The sequence below is a fragment of the Platalea leucorodia genome (genome assembly GCF_965183815.1).
Source record: "Platalea leucorodia genome assembly, chromosome: 6".
NCBI classification, from domain to species: Eukaryota; Metazoa; Chordata; class Aves; order Pelecaniformes; family Threskiornithidae; genus Platalea; species Platalea leucorodia.
In genome coordinates, this window is record NC_138828.1 from 54,864,785 (window position 1) to 54,891,479 (window position 26,695).

The 26,695-nt window shown below is 34.8% G+C and overlaps 1 protein-coding gene across 1 annotated transcript in view; it reads left to right on the forward strand.

Annotated features, from left to right (window-relative positions):
- The window catches only part of SGCZ (sarcoglycan zeta), a gene marked incomplete at both ends in the record, with an annotated part of 486,557 nt that overhangs the window by 453,505 nt on the left and 6,357 nt on the right, over positions 1-26,695 (forward strand). Inside the window, 2 exon segments of the mRNA XM_082315901.1 lie at positions 8,736-8,808; positions 21,770-21,893. Coding sequence (XP_082172027.1) covers positions 8,736-8,808; positions 21,770-21,893 — 197 coding nt within the window.

Genomic DNA, 26,695 nt, shown 5'->3' on the forward strand with positions numbered 1-26,695 from the left:
CATAATAGGAGATAATCAAGATAACTAGTGATAATATCAAATAAAAACTTTTTAACAACTGTGTGAGGAACTGATATTATAGCTTCATTTTATTTCTTATATCTGCAAAAAAAAAATTATGACTTTCAATAATTGGAGATACTAACATTTTTGTTTTATTTTGGTCTAATAGGCACCAAAATGTGTTATATCAACATATCTCCATTTCAGCATTGTAGCAATACATGTGAGGATTCTTCTCACATTTTCATTTTTTTAATTAATTCAAAAGTATTTGAAGGCATTTTTACTGTGACTTTTTAAATACATACTATATACTTGCATATGATGGACTTTTTATATGTGTATTAGTGCCCTCTACAGGGTGCACAAATGCATTTATCTAAATATTTGTTTATAATTTATCAATGGCACGCTAATTCCTACTGAGTAAAAATGCTACAGTAGACCTATTTCAAAAATCTGGATAATAGTCCTGCCGCTTTGTGGCTTCCTTTTGCATAAATAAAACAATTTACTAAATTGTAAAAATGAAGCAGTAATTATCACATAATCATAGCAGTTTTTCAGTATGCTGCAGTAATGGCAAAGTAGAGAACAGAAATAAATGCACATTTACATATGGCATAAAGAACTGGCCGCTAAAACCTATATAAGGCACCCTATGAATCAGTTTTAATGCTAAGGGTAACTTAGATGACTTCTGATATAGCTAAAGTGAGATTTCCAAACAAGCTTTCCCAATTTAGATAAAATTCATATGTGTCAACTGCTGACCAGATGTTGAAGGCAAAAACTTCAAGGTGCTTAGGTTGTGTGCATTATTGCTCTAGTCTCAGTCCAGTATCAGTAGTTAACCAACCTCTAGAGATGCCAATTTCTCTTTTTTGGGTATAGATAAAGTATAAATAGTCTGTACCTCCTAACTTGGGCAACTAATGAGATGTCTAGACTTAATGGAGAAACTGCTGATAAGTTCCTCTGAGCTTTTGACTTTTCAAAATCAAACCATCTATTTATGGAATATTTTAAATGAAGGGCAAATGCCCTTTTCCTTTATCAGAAGCTAATAATTAATTCTTTTGTTTTAGAGCAAATTTGAAGCAAATATTCCTAGATAGGTTTTGTAGGTAGGCAGCAGTACATTATAGAATTTTCAGAAAGCTTTGAAATGGGAAATTATCGCTGATTGTTCTTGAAACTAGGTAAGAAACAATTTTTTCATTCTCACATTTTTCCTCCTTCAGATTCTAACATTTTTCCATAGTATTCTGTACAAATACATGACACTTTGCTTTTAGTAAAAATCAAGGTAAGATTATAAGGTAATTTAATTAGCCTTGAAGTTAAAGCCTTCATTTTGTACTCGGGATACCAAGTTCATGTCCCATTCTTTTACACCCAAAGTGAGTCCCCTGGGTATGAAGCCCTTGACTGTTGTTTGATAGTCCTCTCATTCATTGATTCATTCATTTTTCATCAAGGAATCATCAATTCTGTTTTGTAACTGATTAACTATTCATTAGAGCCTGAGTGTTCCAAATCCTAAGGTTATCTTCTACAACAAAGTGAAAATAGTGTCTTTTTGATCGGTTAAATGCAAAAATAATCCCATTAAAATTCATTTTTTTGAATGTAGACAAGGACGGTTTTTGCTCTGTGTTCCACTATTGTGAACCCAGAATCGTTTACACAATTTTAAGAAAAATGCAAATCCAGACTATTATATATATCTAGGAAAAGAAGATTTTTTTTGTTTTTTAGGAATTATTTAGTGTGAAATCTAAATGTAAGCTTTAAATATATTCATATATCTAGCTGTTGTAACTTTTCAAGGAGGCTGTATCAATTAAAGCAGAAAATGGTTGTAGTTAATAATTTTTATTGTCATGTATATCTCCATCTGTCATACATTATAGGGGAAAAAGGTGAAAGTTGTTACGAAAATCATCATTTAAGAAAAATTGTTCTATGTAAACTTGTTATATATTTTTCAATTTCATTCATGTTTTGAAGAAATATTCAATTTTAATGTAACTTCTCAGCAGTTTCATGAAATATATTGACTTTTTCCATCCCAGAAGTAGCATTTAGAATAGCCATTTCCAATTATTAATTGAATTATGTTACTACTACGCTCAGTCCAAATTTTATTCAAGTAGGTTCACTTTTTCAGCAGAGTAAACCAAGTGGTGGCCAGACATAGATTTTGGATATGAACCTTCAAACAAGTATGTGGATGAGCAACTGAATACATAATCCAGTTTCATTTGCATTGCAAGACAAAAGGTGTCTTAACTGCCCACCATTAGGAAGCAATGTTTCAAATGTTTGTACTCAATAGAAGTTAAGATGATATTTAAGAAAATAAATACTGACTGTTGCAATTTTGCAAGTATTTCCTGGAGTTGCAATTTGCTTTGATCAAAATTTATCACACTGAAGATGCTGAATTTTAATTTATTGGGGAGTTCATTCTTCTTACCTAAATGAAAGGCTTAGTAGAAGTCTTGCTTCAGCAAGGTTGCCATACAGAAAATATGAATCAAACATTAGTCATGTTCAAGGGCCTTGAGTAATGAATCTAAATCATTCATTTTAGAATTTACTTTTTAATAATGGCTTACCTCTGAAGACTTCGATGGTCATGCTTTAGTTTACAAGCGAACAGCTGCATCTAGTCAGGCCATACTACAGCTTCCTACCTATAATATACGTCTAATATGGCCACAACAGTATCATACCTGAAACCTTCACTATGTAGCATTAGTCAGTTTTGCTCCTGAGACACTCTGCAAGATTGAAATCCCAGCAATCACACCATTCATGTTTTCATAAAATAACCTACTTAGTTTCATTTTAGTTATGTACACCTCCATAACAAAAATCCAGTTGCATCATGCTTTTTCAGTACAAGTACCTAGCTAAATTACATTTCAAGCCATTTATTAAAATTGAAAGTCTTGAAGAGCTGCACAACCAACATGTGATCCAGAAGCTGCATTCTGGCTTCTTTGGGTTTCTAATCAGCCCAAGATAAATTGTAATAACTGGGCTTTTAAAAAAGAAGCAACAAGCATTTTCTGTGGTATTTTTATGATCCTTGATACACCTACTTGAATATATCTGTTTTTTTCAGTCTGGCAGTGATCAGCTCTTCCAAGGTCTTAGTGTTGAACAACAGCTAGCTAATCTCACAAAGGCACTTTTAAATTTTAGATTGGTACACATGATAAAAGAATTAAGATTTTTTTTTGTTGTTGTTGCAGTTAAACTTTTAGAACATAAAGTCTATGTTTTGAAGGTCTCTTCAATGGTAAAGCAATCTTGATAAATTACTCATATTTCTGTATGAAACCTGTGGATGCTTTAACTTAATAATGAGTTTTCAATGAATAAAATTGCAAGCTTCAAAAATGATAAATATTTTACAAACTCTTCTTTAAACTCTAACTCAGATGACAAATTGGCATTACAGTCTAATACTTGCATAATCTTAGTAGTTCATCATATTGTTATTTGACGTTTCTGAAAAACCTAGAGAAAGATCAAGGCAGTAAGATTCAGCTGTGCCTGTGACACTGCAATGCCATATAATTTGTACACATCAAAATGCTACACAATTCCACTGTCAGTACATTTGAGGTGATTTGCTTACAAGAATGATGTGAAGGAGTGGGATAATGTTAATATATGGCTCATTTTTCACAGCAAAATAATTTATTAGTTTTTTATTCTTGGCTCATCAACTCTTCAGCTGGCATTCTTTTCACAAAAAAATCAGCTCTACTAATCAATATGCTCAGGTGTTGGTCTTTTCATACTAGTCGGTTATTAGGTCACTAAAAGGTACCAGTGGTGTTGTGTGAGCTAACTCATAAATTACTAGAGGATTATTTGCTGGTTAAATAAATGACAAAAAACCCTCATCGTGAACATACATAAGTAAATATAATCCAGCACCAAATACCAACATTGTACTTCCATTGTTTTTATGAAACTTGTCATCTCCCTAAGGCTGAGTATCAGGAACCAGTAAACTGAGCAGAAATGAGTAATTTACGCTAGTCTCTCTGGATTCCGAATATTTAGTTTCAGCAGGAAGGTGTGATTAGTTTTGCTTGTAGCGAAAGGGTCACTTTGATTTGCTCTATGTCAAAAAACTGTGTTTTAAAGGTCTGCTGTTTATAAATCTGCTATGCATAATGAGATTTCTCTATAAATACAGAATTGGACTTATGGCCTTTTTGCCTGATTCGTGCTATTTACTGAGTTTTCTCCAGCAACCTCTATAGTGACTGGTATCCTTTGACCAGCAGTTTGCCTTCACAGATGCTTCTTTCTTAGCAAAGTCTTTACTTAACTCATTCTCTTCCACTGGAAGTTGGAGGTGGGAGTAATTTTATTCAGTTACACTTACAATTTTGATTTTACATCCTTTGCACATACTCCGTGCCCTTGCTATTTTATTTCCTCTGAAAGGTTCACTTTTTATAGCTATCCGTTCTAACTCATGTTCCTTTGAATTCAGTTCCCTAACTACTTCCTTTTGAGTGGTACTTGAAAGGGCTTGAAGGTTCAAGTCTTTTCTTTTTATTCTTTTTTTGTATTCATTCATCCCTCTCTAGAATTTCACTTATCTCAAGTAGGTCTTGGTTATGATTCTGTAAGTCAGAATCTGTTAATAGATTCTTGTCTTATTTCTGTTAATAGATTCTTGTCTTATTTCTGTTAAAAAAAAAGTGTTTTAACATTGTAAATTATTAAATACCTAAAGTATATTTATTTCATTTAAAAAATCATGCTATTCACTTTGAATCCTCATTTATATTGTTATATTTATTATTCATAGAAAGGTATGTTTGTAGCACCATTTCCTAAGCACTACTGAACTACATGATCTAACTTCCCATCAAAGCACTGCAGATTTACATATAGTAAATTAAAAAATAAAGAATACCTTCCTATAGTTTCTCCTCTGTTCTGTATTTTTAAGTAATGCTGATCCATGTCTTCTATTTGCTGCACAATCCCTTTGCATTTTTCTTGATCCTGCTGTTTAACTGCTGGAAACACATCAGTAAATTCTGGCTGGCTGATCTTTTTAACCTTTCTTACTAAAAACAAGATAATTGTAAGTGCCTGCTTTTCTTGCAGTATAAAATAAAAGGAATTGGAGATATTCTTGAACTTGCTGACAGCGTGTTTTTTGAGGATAAAACATTTACCACAAGAACTGTTATACTTTCACTTTTGAGGCCTTATGGGAAGCAAAAAAAATATGTGGGATTATATTTTCAAATAACAAGAGGAACACATTTGGTTTGTTATGAGTTTTAATTATATTTTATTTAATTCTATCAGTTTGTCCTTAATTCTACCTGCCTGGATTTTCAGTCTGCTTGGACAAACTTGGTCGGTTTTTCCAAATTTCTATTTTGTTAGGGGAGAAACGCCATCTCATCTTTTAAACAAATGTTGCTGAAAGTGAGGAAATACTAATGCTGGCTTAGAACCAGCTGTAATTTCTCTTTTGTTATCAGTCTTTGCCTAATATTATCTTTGGCACTTCTGATTGATTTAGTGTCTGACCCATACTACAGTGATGTTTTATATATCTTTGCATTAATTCTGCTCTTTCAAATATTACAGCTGTGGTCTTCTTATAGTAAAGTATAAGTAAAGGCTGACAATTCTGCATCCTGCTCAGGTATTTACATCTTCATATCCTATTGCCACCTTCAAAAATACAAAAAGCCCTTGGCCTTGAAAGTATTAAATTTTGCTGATGAAAAAGTTGAACAGCATCTGGAAGCACACTCTTTGATTTCTGATATTCAGCTCCCATACAGTTTTTTGCATGCTATTATAAATGGGGATGAGATTTTTTTGAGTGACAGAAAGCCTGGCTATACAGACATGCTATTCCTGTCTCTTAAAGGTAGCAGAATTGCAAGGCGATGTCAGGTCTAAAAAGCAGATGCTGCACAGCATCTCTGTGAATACTTCTAGGTACAAAGATATGCTGTTTATTCCCTCCTATGGTTCTCCATAACACTCAGAAAAGTTTGGTTATAGAAAGTGGATTTGGTTGTTTTCTTGTGAGATCATCAAAGCAGCAGTTGTAATGAAATTGTTTTCAGTATGCTTTGCCAAGATATTTGTAAAACTTATAGATTTCTGGAGATAAAAAGCTAGGACTTTACTTCATTACTCTCAGAAATCCCCTCTTACTCTCTTGGATACTCCATACCAGTAGAGTGTTTTACAATGAAGGGGTTTTTTTTCCCTTTTTTTTTTTTTTTTTTTAAATGAAAGTGGAGTTTCAAAGGTGACCAACGATGATTTTCTGACAGTAATTTGGTTTAACATTTAATTAGCTTTTTTTGCCTTCTTGCTCAGGACATTTTCTCTTTAACACTGTAAAATGGTATTATCAATTAAACATTCTATAGCCTCATTCTGCATTCAAATCCTGGTAAGATTAATTTACTAAATGTTATTGGTTAACTGCAAAAAAATCATAGAATCATAGAATCGTTAAGGTTGGAAAAGACCCTTAAGATCATCGAGTCCAACCGTTAACCTATCGCTGCCAAGTCCACCACTAAACCATGTCCTCAAGCACCACATCTACCCGTCTTTTAAACACCTCCAGGGATGGAGACTCAACCACTTCCCTGGGCGGCCTGTTGCAATGCCTGACTACCCTTTCAGTGAAGAAGTTTTTCCTAATATCCAACCTAAACCTCCCCTGGTGCAGCTTGAGGCTGTTTCCTCTCGTCCTATCTCCTCCTAGGGAGAAAAGACCGACCCCCACCTCACTACAACCTCCTTTCAGGTAGTTGTAGAGAGCAATAAGGTCTCCCCTCAGCCTCCTCTCCTCCAAACTAAACAACCCCAGCTCCCTCAGCCGCTCCTTGTAAGACTTGTTCTCTAAACCCTTCACCAACTACGTTGCCCTTCTTTGGACACGCTTCAGCACCTCGATGTCCTTCTTGTAGTGAGGGACCCAAAACTGAACACAGTACTCGAGGTGTGGCCTCACCAGTGCCAAGTACAGGGGCACTATCACCTCCCTGGTCCTGCTGGCCACACTATGCCTGATACAAGCCAGGATGCCATTGGCCCTCTTGGCCACCTGAGCACACTGCTGGCTCATGTTCAGGTGGCTGTCAACCAACACCCCCAGGTCTTTTTCCGCCAGGCAGCTCTCCAGCCGCTCCTCCCCCAGCCTGTAGTGTTGCATGGGGTTGTTGTGACCCAAGTGCAGGACCCAGCACTTAGCCTTGTTCAATTTCATACAATTGGCCCTGGCCCAACGATCCAGCCTGTCCAGGTCCCTCTGTAGGGCCTTCCTACTCTCCAGCAGATCAACGCTTCCACCCAACTTGGTGTCATCTGCAAACTTACTGAGGGTGCACTCGATCCCCTCATCCAGATCATCAATGAAGATATTGAACAGGACCAGCCCCAACACTGAGCCCTGGGGAACACCACTCGTGACCAGCCGCCAACTGGATTTGACTCCATTCATCACCACAATATCTAAATATCTATCTCCATTAACAGGCAAAATTTCTGAAAATACTTGTGAAATATTTAAATAAAATATGTAAATAAATAAAATAAAATATGTAAAAATAAAATATGTAAATAATTGAAAGTAATTTATTGTATTTAAAATATTGTAACAATTGGAGTGGGGCCTCTGTTCTGTTGAACACTTCTTGCACAGCTACTGTGAGATATTGTTGGTATATTTTTAAGTTTACTCAGAATTCAAGGCTCAGAACACAAGAAAACTTCTGTTGTTTAAATATGGCAATTAATCCCAGAATATTTAGTAATCAACTGTAATTGTCCCAGACAGTTTCCTTAATCTTATTTCTAGTGATAGAAGGTAAATACATTACCTGTTTTACATGTGTTTTTATTCAGTTCTTTCATCTTTATTGGCGATTCTTTGTTGGAAAGACTTTCACACAATAGTTCTAGGCTATTTTCATTACACAGTGCCCAGTACACCATCTTCAGAGAAGGAAAGTAAAAGCTTACAGGCATATGGATATTGTTAAAACAGAACAAACAAACAAACAAACAGCTAATGTTTATATAAGTGGAAGACAAAAATAATGGCATTGGACAAATCTGTAAACACTAAAAGCAAAGAACATTCCAGATAAGTCACTTTAATTTCTTTGAGAACATAATTTTTCAATGAGAAAGGTCTGATGGAAGGAAACTCTGAAGCTGTCAGATATTGAGATTCAGGCTAGCAACTTCAGGTGGTAGACTGTTATTTCAAAACTTTTGAAAGCTTGGCATCTCAATTTAAGTAATCAAAATGAGCATCATGCAGAAAATAGTAGACACTTCTAACATGTTTTGTCAAACCAACCTGTGATATTCTTTTCCTTATCTGTAAAACAATCCATCTCCAAAGTGTTGAAATGAGCATTCAGGCAAGTCAGTGCTGAAAACTTTGGATCTATAAATGTTTTCAGATTTGTATGGGAAATTCATCTACTGATAAGCAGAAGTCTAAAATTTCACATGATGTGAGTCCAGACTTTGATATAGAAATGTGAACGTAAATTTGAAGAAACATTGATAATCATTAATAAAGGATTCAATCAGATATTTTATCCTAAAAATGTCAATTTGTGGTCATACATTTCAATGTGCTTTTATTTTCCAAAGTAACTGTACTGTGTTTTATTTATGTATTTTAGGCACAGAAGGGGCAGTGTTTGGGCACTCTGTGGAGACACCCCATATCAGAGCAGAACCTTCCCAAGATCTCAAGTAGGTGTTGTTCAAAAAGTTGTTTTAAAATCAAGTATTCTCAAAAATAATTAAGTCTTGATTAAAACCAAATATCTGTATCGTAATATATACTGCCTACTTAATGACTCATACATATCCAAAACACTGGTATACTCCAATTTGTTCTAACTAGTCAAAAAAACCCCACAAACTACTATCACACAAAATGTAAAATACATGACTTTTTATAAATTACTTGCCTTCTGTGGCAGAATCCTGGAGAAGTATATTTTCCCCAAAGATTGGAATAGTCAGGTGTTTTTAAGGTCAAATGAGTACGCTACTGTTTAATAGCATCCGACACAGATTTTGATTGTTTTATGAGCTGTTACAGAATATATAAGCCAGTCCCAGATTTCTTCTTCAAGTGGTGTTTGTGGGATCTTGGGTTTTTTGAATACTACACACACACACTTCAAAAATTCATTACCAAGTGAGGCTACATTTGTAAGTGAAAAAAATCCAAAGTTTTCTGTACATAGTCACAAAAGTCGAGAAATACGTAAATAGTAAAAGATCAAGTCTAAAACTTACTAAAGCACCTAAAGACTGAGAAAGAGAAAATTTAGATTGTAGCAAAAGCTTTTTCCTGAAGTGCAGGTATGTGCACTGCTAAATACTAATCTGTAATTCATATGGATGACTAATGAGAATATGTGACAATCCCAGAAAATCAAAGGTCCTTTCTTGTGTTTCTCTCAGCAGAACTGGTGAGAAACAGTATAGATTCAATTCTACTATGATTCCTAAATATCTATCCCTTTACCTGCCCAGCAGTATTTACAATGAATTGCTCCAGAAAAGCATTATTAAATGCCCTTCCCTATATTTGCAGAGGCAGTTAGGATCATCAACCAGTAATGACGTTGCAGCAATCATGTGCAGGAAGCTGCCCGTGTGGACAAGTTTGACCATTGTATGTGGGGTGTAAGAAGTAAATGGTTGTCTTTGGTTATTTACACTGAACATTTTAAAGTAATGTAATGGTTTGGGGTCTTCCAGAGAATCCTACTCATTATATTTTTATCTTAAAAATCTCTATCCCCTGCCAAAACTCCTATCAGTTCTTTGTTGAGAGTGGTTGTAAAGGCGTTTATTAGTGATGGCCACCAAGGTGGTATGGTCTCTAATCAAAGGGAGTTCCGCAGAAATCAAAGTGGAACCATAATAATCTTTTCTTTTTTCAGGGGCCCAAAAATTTTGAGTAAGAGGGTGGAACTTGTCCCACTCAAAAGAAAGTGGAAGCGCTGCTTTGTCTACTTCTTTCTAATAATTAAATAATAGTAACAGAGTGCAAATGTGTGATAAAACAGATAGATAACCCCGTGTCTTCAGGATTAATTTCACTAGAGTTAAAATCACCTCATGTTGTTTGTGAAACTTATATATTTGGCATTCACCTCTCTTGTCTTTTGGCTTTATTCATTGCCATGATGCCCATTGTTACTTAATGTTTTCCAACTCCACTCTTCCTTCAGCTCATTTTTCCAAGGTGAATTTAAATTAATGACAATTTTTTATTCAACTTTCTGCCCTCTCATTAATAATGAACTTAACCCAAACTTTTTATTAAAAAAAATGATGACATGGAAACTCTTGCTGTTTGGTCAAGCAGCATTGGCTTATGCGTAAGTGATTTTATTATATAATAATATAATAATATATTATTATATTATATAATAATATAATATATAATAATATTAATATTAATATAATAATAATATAATATTTATTATTATATTCAGTCTATATTGTGTTCTGCATGTTTTTGTACACATATGCTCCTATATATTAGTTAGGATTCAGTGATATTCCTTTTTTAAAACTCTCAAGTCATTTTAATCTTTTTAAAATGATGGTAACTACTATTAGGACAGAGATTTCTTGGCTTTTGGCATGAATGTTTCTAGAAGGTAACCTGCAGAACCTTTTTAACCTTGTAGCTTGCAAGAACTATAAATAATTGTGGGTTTGTGAGATATTTTCTGACAGCAAAATACAGTTAGACACTCAGATCATGTATATCCCTTTGAAAATTCCAGTTACCATATGCCTTTTAATCTTATTTCAAATGATTTAAGAAAAAAGGTTGTTTGGTTTTTTTAAGTTCAAGCCCTGCATTCATTTTCCCCCCAATATTGGCTTTTTTGTTTGCTAATTTAAAAAACGTTGTCAGAAAGCAGTGATTTATCATTTAGATGATTGTTTGCTAAATACGCCCAAACAAATAGGTCAACAACCCTAATATGACATTTCCCTGTGGCCTCAGAAGCTACCTCTGTCACAGAAACAAAACAATACCAGAACTCATTTTCTGCCCTGAGGCCCAACTGATACAACTCCATTGACATTGTAAAATCATTTTATCCTCTAAAACAGAATAGTTGCATCGTAAATGCTGAAGGGGAACGTCTTTGACTCATGCCACCCTCCAAATAGTGCCTGCAAATTGTATGGGAGAATCGTAACTGAATCCCAATTGACTCTCAAGTATGCCAGTGACTGTTTAGCTGCATAGATGATTGAGTTCCAGTGGTCTGGCCTGGGTCCTAGCACTTTTTAATGTTTTAATATAAACTTAGACAAAGTGTCCAGTATACCATACTGGCAGTCCTAAACTGATGTAGAGTATTTTTCAAATGCCACATCCTTCCAGCTTTGGACTTCTGAAATTAGCGGTAACATGAGAGAGGAGAGAGTTTGCTGAGTTGACATTAAAGTTAATTTTTTTCAGTGGACACAGGTGATTGCAGTTTGACAGCAAGTTGCAGTGCATAAATGCAAATATATTAGGCTATGAGAATACTTGTATACAGGACTGAAAGATAAAAGAATTTACATTAGATTGTTAATTAAAATATGAATGATCCCATATTTTTCATGTTGGAATATGTATTTGTGGTCAAGTAATAAACTTCAGACATCAAGCTATGAGTATATTTAAATAATATGCTTTTTTTTTGTTTTTCCCCTCCAAAAAAAAGATGCTGGAAAACTATTCGTAACCTTGGATATGTAAAGCAATTCACTACTGAATTTAAAAAAGTGGAATTCTGAACACGTTGATTACTGGGAATGAAGTTGAACTATAAAATTTGGACTAAGAATTTGATACACACAAGGCTCATAGTGTTTGTCCCAAAACTCTTGGGATTTTAGCTCCATCTACTCTGGATAGGGACCCAAAAAGAAAAAGTCAGATTCATATTAGCTTCACATACCTAAACTTTGCCTCAGCCACTCTTTGTTCTATAGGCAGATTTTGAGGTCTTCAGGCAGAGAAACAGCTGTAATATTTGCTAATAAAAATACGTTGTGTAAAAATAAAATTTAGTTGAGATTTAAAATAATTCCTTCCTATATGCCCAACCACTTCGATCACATCTTTCTCCTGTCTTACATGGTCAAATAATAGCTAGTGAGGTTTTAGTTTCAGAAAATGTTTTTATACAATCCTTTGTGAAAGCTGGTAAACCCTTTTGTGTCAAATCCGGAAAACTAATTAAAGCTGACCTTCATTAGCTAGGATAAGCAGCATAAAAGAATCATGCCTTAGAATCAGGAAAATTAATTATATCTTAATAATTTAATCTTCATATTTCTCTCACCACTTTTTCTCACAGGAACACAGTTAGGAAAACTATATTGCCAATATAATAGGTTCCCAAATATTGGTTTTAGGCTAATAGTGCATTAAAATATGGTGCACTAATAGGTAATATCCATGCACAAAAGAGGCAGACAGTAGTGAAATGCAGATAGCTTTGCCCTCAGTAACCTCCTTAATAAGGGGGTAAATTAATTTGTTGTTGTTCTCTGGGGATAACTGCAAGATCAAATTTAATAGGTTTTTTTTCTATTCTATGTCAAGCCTTGCATACCATTGACTACCAGCTAATCCTGCAAGCTAATGCTGGGCGTAATGAGATGAAAATTGATCAAGCAGCAAGGAACCACCCAAGCTAGTAGGATCCTATTTTACGTCTGAGAAGAATTAAAAATACACAGATCTTGCGCAAAGGGGCTGTTTCACTCAGAGTTGCCTGATGGTTGTGAGAGCCATCTTTCGTGGCATTGAAGGGTTGGTTTACTAATAGGGCAAAATATCTATTCTGTTAAAGCCTGGAGCCAGAGGAGGCATCAGAAACGAATCTTGACATTAACTTGTTAGTTGTCTAAGCAAGCTGAGAGTAACAAAAGCACTGGGACTCTGTTCATCTATTTTACCCAGAAATCAAATAACAAACGAAACATCATCAAAAGGGAGAAGATACAGTAGAGTAAAAAAACCCAGTTTCCTTCCTATGCTCTTTTAATGATGTCAGGTTCTAGTTACTGAAGTAATATTGTTTATGTTTTCAGAATTTGTATTTGGCGTTTAAATAGTTATTTCAGTGTTTGGGCATGTGTAGGGACAGAAACTTGTTTGCTTAGTCTTATCCCTAGCTATTGAAAATATGTTTGTTTGGTTTTTTTTAACATACATGTTCATACAAAAATAGAGATGGGTGTAGTAAAAATTGGAGAAATTGCCAAAAGTCAAGCTTCTTTTTTTACATATATATATGCTTTTATATATATTGAAAAATAAAAGACATTGAAATAAATAGAGAAGAAAGCCAGTAATAAAAGGTTATAATTACTATGCAGATAGGACATAGTAGGAACAAAAGGTAACTAGGTACGGCTCTTAAACTGAAAGAATAATTTGCTTTAGTGTTCAGTGACAATCATTATATTTGACATTGGAGAAGGGAAAAGGCTCTAGTATTTTAATTAATTTAATTAATTTAATTTTAAAGGCTCTAGTAATTTTAAGTGGTATATAATAAGCATGTATTGTTCAAATCCCTCCTTCAGCCTGGAGGGAGATTGTAGGGAGAGTTTCTTCAGGACTGATCTTATTTCCAGTTTTAATAACTCTCTTTGTGCTAGACGGAGGTACACAGGTTTGGAAGCACTGGCAATCAGAAGATCTTGAGCACTAGAATAAGAATGTTGTGAAACTCAACAGTATGATGGTGAATATTGGATGAAATATTAGATAGAAATTATCATTCTGCCTCTCAGATGCAAGAGGTTCTGGAATAGCCTTTAAAAAGGAACAACAGGACAACTAAAATTCTTTATTATCAGTGACTGGATTATGTTTGCTTTATGATTATGCCATGCCATGGTTTCAGGAACAAACAGATGGGTTCCAAGCATAGCTGTCTCAGGCTAACAGGGTTATGAGTGTAAATATAATATCCTATGAATCCTATCTCAGAACCTGTGTGAAGCTTGGAGCAATAGAAAGCATTTGCACAGTGCTGAGTTAATGGAAGACAAGGAAACTTTACACTCTGCAGATTAGTGTCAAGGCAGCTGAGGATCTTTCTTTACATGAAGCCTGCTCAGGTCTACCAGCAGCTGTGACCAGCAGAGGTGCTCAGAGTGCCGCGGAGAGATGCTCAGGGTTTTCAACAGTGTCCTGCTGCATGCTCTTGGCTCCAGCAGGGCTCCTTGCGTCTGACTGAGGTTGCCCCAGGGCTGTTACACTGCTTCCAGACTCAAGCTGCTGCTCTGCGTTCAAAAAATTCTAGTTCCACGTAGTTCCAGCCTAGGACTAGATATGAAAGCACATGCTTTGTTCAAGTATTTCATTTGCACAGATATTCCAGATAGAAGTGTTTGACTACTTCCTAATGGAAATTGAACAGTCCGCGATGCCTAGGGGCTGGTGTTATTGATGCCAGAACTCATTTCTGAAATGCTTTGGACTCTAAATCAAATACAATCTTGTTCCACCACACCTGCATACTCCTTTTTGGTGTAGTTTTTCTGATGAAATGTGATTTGATACACTACTTATAGTCCACAAAACTTGTACTATACATCATTAAGGCCAAGTAATGCTGCTGTAACATCCACAATATTTTCATTTCCTTTCTTTCTTACGATTTTAGGTGAATAGTCTTACTACTGCAAGAATAAAAAAAGCTATTTATATTTTTTTTTTCATTTGAGCAACATTTAATTTCCGTATTCTTTCCTTGTACTAAATTTCTCCCCAGAGATTTTTTCACTCTAGTTGTTCTTTTTCCCCTTCCCAGGAGTATCTCCATTTTCTATGCCACTCTTTAGTCACTTTCCCAAGAAAACAAGGCTTCTTAACTTTTCTGTCTATCTATTCTCTCCTCTCATCTCCCTGATAATTTGTGAAGCAGCTGGGCAATTTCATCCGTATTTGATAGAAAGGCAAAAGATCCTTAAGTTTCTATGTGTTTTCTGCAAACAAGTACCTAAGTACAGATGCTAACAGAAAATTATTAGTGTTTACTGCTGTCAGTTTACCCATTTGTATACACATGGCTTCAGACTACCCTCAACTTCTGACATATGTTGCTTCACGGTTAGGACATGGTTATAGTGCGCAGAGGACATGGAGTTTCTAGCAGTGTTGTGGTTGTGGGTGCAGAGGGTATGGTTTGGGTTCTTGTCCTAGCACCATGTTGGAGCCAGACGAAGGATCTGAAGTTCATACAATCTGGGTATAAGAAAAAGGAGGTTCAGAGGATGGGGGGTTGTGTGGTGGATAGTTACAGGGAGTACCTGAGTTTAAAAAACTATTAGTTCCACAGTCCACCAAACAGCTCCTATTGCTTATATCTATAATTATACAGAGAACTCCAGAGGTAGCCTAAGCAGTGGAGAAGAATGAGTGATTTTACATGTCTTGTCCTGCAATTTTCATTCGATCCTTAGTTGTATTTCAAGATAGAATTCACTGCCAAAAAGAAAGAAAAAAGAAAAAAGGTATTTGGCTTCTTCATAATCTACCACTCTATTTTGTATTGCAGAGGTAAAAAAATCTCTCTCTAGTTCTTTCTGAAATGGTGCTTGCCCTAAAAAAAGTGACTGAAAGTAAACTCACCAAACCTTTTCTGATTTTGGGTTGGATTTTTTTTTTTTTTTTTTTTTTGGATGGGCTGTTTTCTTTTCCAAGCTCTCTGCTATGCTTAATCTGCAGAGGTTGAAGCAGACCTGTTAAAAGAATTTCAGCAGAATAATTTTCCACGAGATGCAGTTTCCTCAAGATGTGGATCAAAACCATGTCGCAGTGTATCTCAGCTGAAATATATCCGTTTATATCAGCTTAAGGACCTTTAGGGAAACAATATTGAAAATATCATTAGAAGATTTCGGGTAGTCTGGACCATCACTTCCTAATCACAGGAAGCTAATGGTTTTCAAAACTGAGATTTTATGTCAACCAGTTCTCATGTGTTTCTAGTCATTCAAAGAGCCCAGTTTGACTCTTCAGCCTCCCCCAGGCACTTTATGTTCAGATCTCACTCTTGACAGCCACTTGAGCATTATCTGTGGGCATGTTGCTTCAATCTCTTTCTGACAAGATAGATTCCTATTTTAAGAAAATATATTCTGAAAGACAACTCAGGTAATGGAGCTATTTCTGGAAAAAAAATAAACTTCATGTAAGGATGTTTAGCGGAGTGACAGGGCGTGTGTAGAAGGGGTTTCAGGTCAGAACAAAAGTAAGGAAGATTATGGGAAGGGGAATCTTTTGGGTAACTGATATTTTCTATATTCTCAGAAGAGATCCTTTATTTCCCTATGTGGGGAAATTGATTTTCTGATTTATCATCTATGTCAAATAACATTAAAATACTCAGTTGTTTCAAGTGTTGCTATGATAATGCAGACCCACTGAACTGAAAACAGTGGCATGTACAGGGCAATTAGAACTCAGATTTGAGCCCAGTGAGGTGATTTCTGGGTTAATGAGAATTTCAGGAGATATAATAGGGGCATGCTGACACATGCCAAAGTCAGTGACATTCAGAGCATGAACATAACATGAAATGCTATACTGAATGCCATTCTACTGTTCTAAGTCAAGAAAGTTTCCTCTTTATTTAAGGTTATTGTTCATGAGTTGTAAAATTGGATATTTGAAAAAAAAAAAAAAGTCATGTTAATATTTGCTGGTTTAGGCCATTACCTATTCCATAAAACATTTACTTAACTTTATCTTACTTAAGACTAGTGTTGTGAAGTCGCAAAATACAGAGACAAATTCTGCCCTTAAAGGTTAGGTTCCCACATAAATCAGAGACCTTCACATGAATATATGAGAATTTTGCTTCTTGGTAAAACATATCTGATGATTAGTGAACAATATTAAGGATTCATGAGGCCTGCACAGTTATGCTTGCATTGCAATTAAAAAAAAAAAAATCCTGAAAATATAAGCATTTGGTTAAAAACATCAGCTGGAATACAACAAGCTTCAGGAAAAATAACTATTCTGGCAATGATTCATATGCATCTTGCAGAGGTGCACATGTACATGTAAATGTATCAAAAAGAGATTTTTAGATACTTTTATATATATGTTAAAAAGTGCATGTATACCCTTGTAAATAGTGTAAGTAATGAGACTGAAATGGGTGAATAGTAATTTTATTTTCATAGCCTTCCCACTGTGATGTCAAATGCAGCTAATCAAGAATCCTCTGTTTGAATAGTTACAATACGTTAAAAAAAGGCTTCCAGGAGGTTTTTTGTCACCATGGTCATAAAAGTCCCTGGTTATTCTTTATGGATACTACTTGAGTTTGCAACCTGACTTTTAGGAAATGGGCTGAAAGGAAACCCTAATTTTATCTAGCACTATCAGTGTTCAGTGGACTCTTTTAAGGACTCTTGGTCTCTACTGGAGGACTCTTGAAATCAGTTTCCTTGAGTGTCAGGACAGCCAGCTATTCTTTTCATAATAATAGAACTTGAAAGAATATATATTTAAAATTGTTTGAGGTTTCTAGAAAACAACATTTTCAAAATTATATTTTAAAAAATTCTTAATTCTGATTTGGAACAAAATGGTTTCACTTGTGGAAGAGGAAGGCCCTGCGTTCTGTGGGGTTTCCGGGTTGGGAGTGCTTGTTTACAAGGAAGAAGTAGGAAGAGGGATAGAGAGGGGCTTGGCACATCCATTTGCCTTCCCTTCTCCTCTTTGTGTATGTTACCTCTCTGCAGCCCCAGATTGCCACAACTCTACGCACAGGCAGCAAGATCGATGTCACAATTATTTTAATATATAGAATTCTACAAAAAGGTTACCAAGTCACTATGTAGATTTTCCATTGGTTTTACATTTGCAAAACTTTTAATAACAGGATTCCTCTGCTAACTGAAAAAAGCCACAGCAACATATGTTGGCAAGACTGTGATATATAAAAGTTAAATAATTGGAAATATTGAAGTATTTCTTGACCTCCAGGTGTAAAGATGCTAGTAAAGGGGAAATGAATATGTGCTTTACATGTGCGATCTCTAGTTGACAGCATATTTTTTAATCCCCTGTTTTAAATACAAATTCCAGATTGGTAGAGGTTCATATCAGTTGTTTTACTATGGGTTGGATCCACTGCTTAAACAGACACGAAGCAAATAAATTATTCACATCTGCACAGGGGAATCTTCTATTTCCTTCTATTTTAGGAAATACCTTCTGTTAGCCAACAGAACAAAATTAACATAGATAAATTATATCCCATGTGAGTATGAGGGATATGCAAGAGGTAAATCTAAAATATTTCTTAAAACACAAAATGAAATCTTTGGGTTAATTTTTAAAATTATTTTTCTCTAACGCAATCTAGGTCAGCTTGTAAACAGAAAATACCAAATGATGAATAAACGTTTCTGCATTTCTGATGAGAAATATTTTAATACCTTCAAAGGAACATAGCCAAGATATTTGAAAAGTTTCCTTTTTTAGCAATAATTCTTTAATGAATTCAACTCAAATTCGTATAGCTTTGATCCTCTGAAATTTAGCTTTTTTCACAAATTAACCATTGATAATGAAAAAGAAAAAAGCCCTTCTCTGCTCTGGATAGATCATCTGTCTACATCACATATAGCAAATTGACAGATTATGTTGTTTAAAAGCCTCTTTTTCTTTCCTACAATGTTGTAGTTTCTCTCTAATAATAGCAGTAGTTACCTTCTCCATCAGAGCTGTTTGTTGTTTGGGAAAGAAAAATTAAATTATATGAATAGGATTCACTCATAGATGTAAATGCCACTGTGACAGGCCATTGGTAAATCTGAAAGGAAAGCAAATTCTTGATGTGCAATTGTAATAATGCACTTTTCCTTGGAGGGATGCGTATTACAATGTGGAATGTTAGAATAAGTTTATAATAGAGATTAAAGCTGTCAGAAATATGACAAAGAAAAAATATTATAAAGCAGCTGCATATCAAACATAATTTATCTCAAAACATTGAGGAAGTAATCTCTATGTGTATAGAGTTTTGCATTTCCAGTAACATGCTGCAGATTGCTCAGGTAAGTCACTTTTCAGATGTAGGTCACCTGAAGAATAATAAGAAAAGTAAATTAGTAACTGTAAAACAGATTTAGGCATTCAATTTTACTAATAGATAGGTTGTGTTTTAAAAACTACTCTGCAGATCATCAGCCATTCATTGACATTTCTACCACATTATTTGATTTCAGGAAACTGAAAAAAAAAAAATCTATTGTCCAAAAAAGAAATTTCTTCTCCACAGTGTGTAGATGGCTGATATTAACAACTTCTTCTCAAATTCAGAAATTAATTGCCCAAATGTATTCATTTTAGACAAACTGGAAGTCATTTATGTTAATGTAGTTCATGAAAAACAGTGATGAAACTAGACAAAAGAACTCTGACCTATACACTGTCATGTGTTTTAGGAAAAAAAAAAAGTTTATTCTTCAAACAGAATCATAGTTTCTTGAAAGTTATTCCTAAATAAATTTTTATTGTCCACCTGCTGAAAAATTTCAGTCAGGTCTGAGAGTGGCTTTTATGTTATGCAACAAGAAATATTTGTGACTTTGCTAATACCCATCAATTCAATGCAATAAATGTAGTTAAGAGCACTTTTGTCTTCATGATTATGAAATGACAACTGAAACCACCGCAAAACGTTAATATCCCTGGAAAGTAGGTTATAAATCGCAAAAATATGCTTCTGAAAAATGTGGAATGGAAGTATCCAATCATTTAACATTTATACAATTCAGTTTCCTCTTAAATTCAAGGTAAAACCTCATTAAGGCAACAGAGTACTTTCAAAAACCTAATTTCTAAACTTTATAGTTTATATGGTTTCTAAAAGGTTTTGGAAGCTCTTTTTCTGCTGTCTTATAGCCATCAGAAGTTCACAAACCACCACCTGAAAAACACTGATGTACACGATTAAAAAATTCATGATATTTAGATTCTTCCCTGGTACAAAGAACCGCAGAACCTTCTATTAATTTCTCCCTACAGAGAGTCAAAAAAATGAAAGAAAATGGCTTAGCACTAACAGAAAAAGAGATTTTTCTAGTGCTTCTATCTAATATCTATGCTTTTTTATATAGGTAGCTACAAATAGTGTTTTCCTCTATGTGGACACTTGCTTTTAATAGCTTCATTTTGTGTTGCCAAATAATTCCTTTCTTTTTTTTTTTTTTTCCTCCTTTCCCTATTGAGTGTCAGTGACATGTAACAAGCAGAAGTGTTTCACAGACACCATCTCAGTGACTTTGTATGCAAATGTGGCATTTTGGTTTCAAAATGATAGTCCATCGCTATTCTGTACACTTAAAAAAAATCAATAGTTGAAATACACTGAAATTCTCTTTGCTTGACAGTTCTTTCATTTGGCTTTTCGATAGCAAATTCTTTGTCAAACTGTTCTTTCCTTTATACACCTAGTACCTCATTATATTTCTGGATGGTTGTGACCTAATACTCAAAATACAATTTGTTGAAGAGGGACATACAATGTTTTCTTCAAGCTACTCATTCTAGACATTTCTATCATTAATATATTTCATCTTACAAAAAGCCTTTGTTCAGGTAAAGTGGAACTATGTTCTGTCATTATATTATAGGGATATAAATAGACTAAAAGTTTTGTCTCCCTCTTAACGGGGCTATGCAATAAGTCTAGAGCTGAACACAACCACTGTTGTGTGAACACAACATCTGAATCCAAATTTTTGTTTCCTAGTTCAATACAGTTTTCATCCAATCATCCTTCCTATTCAGTGTGTGAGCACGACTTCTACGAAATCCTTGCATTAGTACTTCCCTTTCAAGAGAAACCTGTACAATACTGTGAGATAACATAGCTAAGAAAGTATCATAGTTCTGCATTAAGGCTGATGGAGGATCTTGAGAATAGGGTAGAGAGAAATGGAAAGACTGACAGTAGAAGAACAATAGTTGCTTTGAGGAAAGATACCAAGACCTAGTGATATGCGTCTTAACCCTATTATAACAGGGTTAAAGAGCATAATGAGTATTTTGCAGAACAGAAAAAGCGTGCAAAAAACCCACAATAATAGAGACATAACAGATTTTCTTTTCCTCTCTTCTTCATACATAATGCTGCTACACTTACCTGAAATATGAACGAGCCTGTGAAGGCAAAGTCATTCTAAACAGTTTTACATCATTGTTTAAAACTTTTTAAGTGTTTTGCTTTCTTTTTATTTAGTTGAACATTTGTCATCAGTCACTAAGCAGACTTTAGTTATCAACGTGTCATTACAGAAGCATTCACAGACACGTGTGGATTCTTAAGTACCCATATTTCAGTATTAGTACAGTCAAGTAAATTAGGTACTAATGTCAGAAAGCATCACTAAGCAGACAGGCTTATATCAGTATATGCTTACATGCTCTCTTAAATAGGAATAGATTTAAAAACATACTTTTTTTTTTTTCTTTCTCCAGGCCATAAAGAATAGTGAGAGAATCACACGTATAACTCATTTTTGCTTCTTTACCTTTCAAAATACATTTATGTCTACATGCATTGTGGGTTTTGGGGCTGGGTGGTTTGATTCAGTGCATCTTTTCTCAGTGATTGTTTTTGTCTTTCAGACTTGAATCTCCTACTAGATCTTTGGTGATGGAAGCACCCAGGGGAGTGCAAGTCAATGCAGCTGCAGGAGACTTAAAGGCTACCTGTAGGAAAGAACTGCACTTACAGTCCACAGAAGGGGAGGTAAGTTCAGCCAGTAGAGAAGTGTTCTACAGCTCTGCCCAGCGTAATGCAAACAATGTGAGGATAGTTTATTCAGCAGCAAGGTAAACATCACAAGAAGTGTTCTGCATTTGCCTATGTTAAAGTAATTTTGGTTTAGCTTGCTCAATTATTAATACTTATTTGCTTTTTGCAAATATTTGAATCGCTAAGTTTTATTCACACTGAAGAAAATGTTAGTTAAATTAATGTAGATAAGAATTATTTTTGATCTAAGAGTCAAGGAAAAAGCTACCCAGTCCTTCAGCATATCTGTGGGACAGAGACAGCTAAGTGATAGTGCTAAAAAATTACTTTGGATGAATCTGACAAATGAAGAGAGAGAAGTCTGGATTAATTTGGATTAACACTTCATTAAACCATGATGAAGAGGTTTAACAAATTTGCTCTACATGTGGTTTATTTCCTTGAACTCTCTGTAAGAGAGACAGAGTACTTCAACGGTATGTTCACTGTACTGTTTCATCAGTGTCTTGTTTCAGTGATCAGCTCGACATAAAAAGATTTTGGTATAGATTCTTCATGGGTAGACCTGTGCGAACTCATGAAAACCATTTTAAATTGGGTCACTGGTTTGGTTGGCAATCCATGTATTGCAGAAATGCATGAAGCATTACCGGTATGAGAGTCCTTTCATCTTCAATCCTTAAAATGATATAACATTAAAAATCTTGTGCAAGGGTATCAAAGGCTCTCAGATTTCTATTAGACACTTTGGAGAAATGGATAGATTTTCAAATTGTTCTCAGTAGGACTTGCCACGTTACAGCATTTTTGGAAAATGGGTTGTTTAATGTAAATATCTAATTGGGAATGGAGCTCTTCAGAATTTTTTTGCCTTTTGTGTTTGTATTTTGTATTTTCTACCAAATGTTCCAAGATACTTTACAAACTATCCAAATAAGCAACAAATGAAACCAGCATTCACATCTGTGACAGATAATCCCCTGAGATTCACACTCTTTGCATTACAATGCAGACAGGAACATTTTTGGCCAATATACTGCATCAAAGGCCTACTTTGATAACATTTTTTCTACTGATGCAAGTATCTGTCCTGCATAATTAAAGCACAGTATTTTCCTAATTCAGAGCCTCAAATATTTATATATCACATGTCCCATCTTATTTCTGAGTTTCTCTCATGTTTACTTACCATCTCTCTAAATATGAAGTCTTTGTTACTGTTTCCTAAAGTTGCCAAGTTAGCAGTAAGGACAATCTAATCCTCTTTTAATACTAAATATTGTTCTCCCTCACCCTTGTCCTTTCTGTGGGCGTTTTTATTGCAGGGGCTACAGCTTCCTGTAACCTTTCTTGCTTCCCCTCCATAAATCCCTACCTGGCCCAATCTAATATGTTTCCTACATTTATTAACATAAATTTTTCACCTAGAATGTATTTCTTTGTTCTTTCCCTTCATAGTATTGCCAGAGGGAAAAAGTAATACTCAAATGAAAATGAAAAAAAAAAATCAAAACAACAGAAAGACTGTTAGCTTTCCTCAGTCCCCCATGATCCTTGAAGCAATGGTTGTATCTACAATGTCTTGGTTTAGTATTGTGTATCACTGTGGTGCTTTGTACAAATATTTAATCTGTGGATTCATCAGGCATTTTTCTCTATATCAACACTTTGAGTTTATTGTATGACTTCTAATTTTTCTGAAGTATTTACTACAACTTATTGACAAAGTAGTTTTGGAAATAATGTCTTATGACCTCAGCTGGATTTTGAAAATGGGAACCCAAGAAAAGTTGTAATGACTATATTATGTATTATTCAGAATTGGAATTCAATTCAGTATTAAATGCTTGTAGGAAAAAAATGCCAGTGTAAAGCAGACTTTGCCGAACTCCGTATTAAAAATCATTATATTCTTCTACATGGTAAGTAAGACTTTGCATATCTGTGATTTCCCATGGTGATGTTAGATTGATAGTTATCAGAAAACAAGGTACCAACCTTTCCCCAGTCTTTTCCAAGGAGCTGTTCTGTAAACCTACATCTGACTGAGTTCAAGGTGCGTTATTGTCTTATTATGTATCGCTTGAATACTTGCAATTCCGGTAAGATCTATAAAGAACTGTACCCTAAATCGACAGAGAAATTCCATCCTGAGGTCTGACCGATGCCTTTATAGTCCACTATTTCATATTTTACACCAGAAAGGGTAAGAGAAAAATGCAGAAACACTTTGGAAGGCATACAATGAGCTTCCACAGCATCACTTGTTGTGCAAAGTTACTGTGGCCACATGAGGGAATTGCTGTACTAATTACAGCCTGGTGTGAGGAACCAGGGTAACCATGTGATGGATAAAATGTCTACATAACAAAATATTGATTGGTGTCCTTGCTTACAGCCCAACAGATACACCACAGATTAGCAGACAGTATGGAAAAAAGTGTAAAGGGTTTATCATTACTCATTTTTAAGAAAATACATTGTAAACCAAAGCAAAGTATCTATGTCAAAAATAATCTTCATTTTAGCCTAAAAATGTATGCTTTATCAGTCAAGTTTCTTTCACAAAAAAAAAAAAAAAAATGTTGTCTCTGTGATTTGGATCTGTGAACCATTTTTGTGATAAGACATCTTTTGTACTGGAAAAAAAACAAGTTTTTTGTATTATTCTCATACTGGTTAATTAAATTTAACTTTTTAATGTTTGTAAGCTTATTCAAAAGATCATCAAAGAATGTGAATTAATATTTTCCTCCTATAGTATAATTATTGCGCTATTGTGCCAGAAAATAGCTATGTGGCATCTGGAATCAACCAGTTATAGCCATGTAGCAGAATGTTACAAATTTACTGTGGAGCAATCTATGAAACATATATTTTCCTTTTATTTAAGAATAACTTTAGAATATTTTTTTAAGAGCATAAACGTGTTTATGAAATACTTCTCCACTAGCCTTATTTCTCATGCCGTATAATCTCTAGCCTCCCACATCATAAACTGAAAGCCTCTGCAAGCATGCTGAATTCCACTGTTTCATACATTTTCTTTTTATTTACTGCAGTATTAAAATAATCCTTTTAGCCCTATTACGCATTATAATGCGTGATCCCAGACTGAATACTGGGGGCTGTAATTTAGACTCAGATTCTGCTGCCCTTTAGAAAGCTCTTGAGCTGCACCCTTATGAGTCGAGGCATCAGCAAAATCCTTTGATTCAATTATAACTTGGCATTTAGTTGTGAACTATGTATTATTCTATAAATAAACCATAACCAATGGTTTAAAGCAGCAGTCATTTACAAGGAAAATGAAATGTGAAGCTCCAGGCTCTAGCTGAATCTATTCGTTCACATAAGAAGAAAAAGAACATTTCTTGTCTGGAAATTCAGCACAATGACTACTGGTTGACTACTGCTTCTTTCACATATAAACACAATGCAAAAGTACAGACCAATTTTGAATTCTGTAGATACTAGATTTTGCTAGGCATAAAAATATGTTAGAATTGAACCTGAAACACATTATCATATAATGATAACAAGCTTAAAGGATTGTTTGATGTTGTCCACTCATTGGTCTAAAAACTAATTTTAATGGTTTTGACAATACATCACCCTTTGAAGGAGAAGGCTATTAACTAGACTCAGCTCTTACAAGTCTTGTGCAGCTGCTATGTATTTTTGCAAGCAACTTCTATGTAAGCTGGGCTCTGCGCTTTCATTGCATCCCATTGACTATCAAAGGCCAAGTAAATAAAAGGAGAAAGACGCACAGAGGCTTCTCATTTTTACGAACATATTCATATTAGTCACTCTGTCTGTGACCTTTTTTCTATTTACTTCTTTATGCCCTGTATTTTCTTGTCAAATTACACACCTTCAGGACACCATTTGTAGACTATGTTTGGTTGTTTCTGGCATAATGAGGCTGATGCCTCGGTGAGGCTTCACATAGCTGTCACATTAAAAATGAGCAACACTCTTTAACAAAGTTTACTCAAAATCAGTGTAGCAAACAAGAGGACGAGTTTATATTTACCATTTTAGCACAACACAGTTTATGAAGCATACACCCAAGATTGTTTTGTAGAGACTAACAAATGCATATAGTACTAACATTTGATCTATAATCCTATCCAGTTCTCTCTCTAAGTCCAGGAGAAGTATTTAACACAGAGATTAATACTTAGTAAGACTGGAGTAATCACCACTTGTAAGCCCAACCAACAGTACCATTTTAAAGCTTTGCATTTGGGGGGGGTTTTGCAGATGTTTTTTATGTTCTGAAACAGAAAAAAAAAAAAAAAATTTCCTGAATTATCTAAATACCCGGAAATGGAATTACCTTGTTCTGCAAGCTGCTTGCCATGACTACGGAGGAATGGCTGACCAAAGGCTACAACATTTCCTAGATTAGGTCAATTCAGCTGTTATGTTTGTCTGAGATTAAATGTTTGCAAAAAAAAAATTAATGAATGATATGGATGGATTGAGTTCAATAAAAAATAAGCAATAGCAGGCTCTGGAGCTCAAAGATCCACTGTTTATTCACTGAAATTGTCGAAGAAATGTGTGCTGCATTTTGTTTTCACAGCTCTTTTTTTATGGTATTAACCAGTTGACTTGTCACTGTTGTCTGGGAGGAAAGAGATTAGCAGAAATGAAGGGAAATTTTTCTGTACTTTTTTAATTATTGGCTTCAAGAATTCTATTAAGATGTTTTGACAGCTATTTAAAGTTATTAAAATGCCATGTTATTTTTAAACAAAACCTTTCATTTTCAACTTAAAACAGTC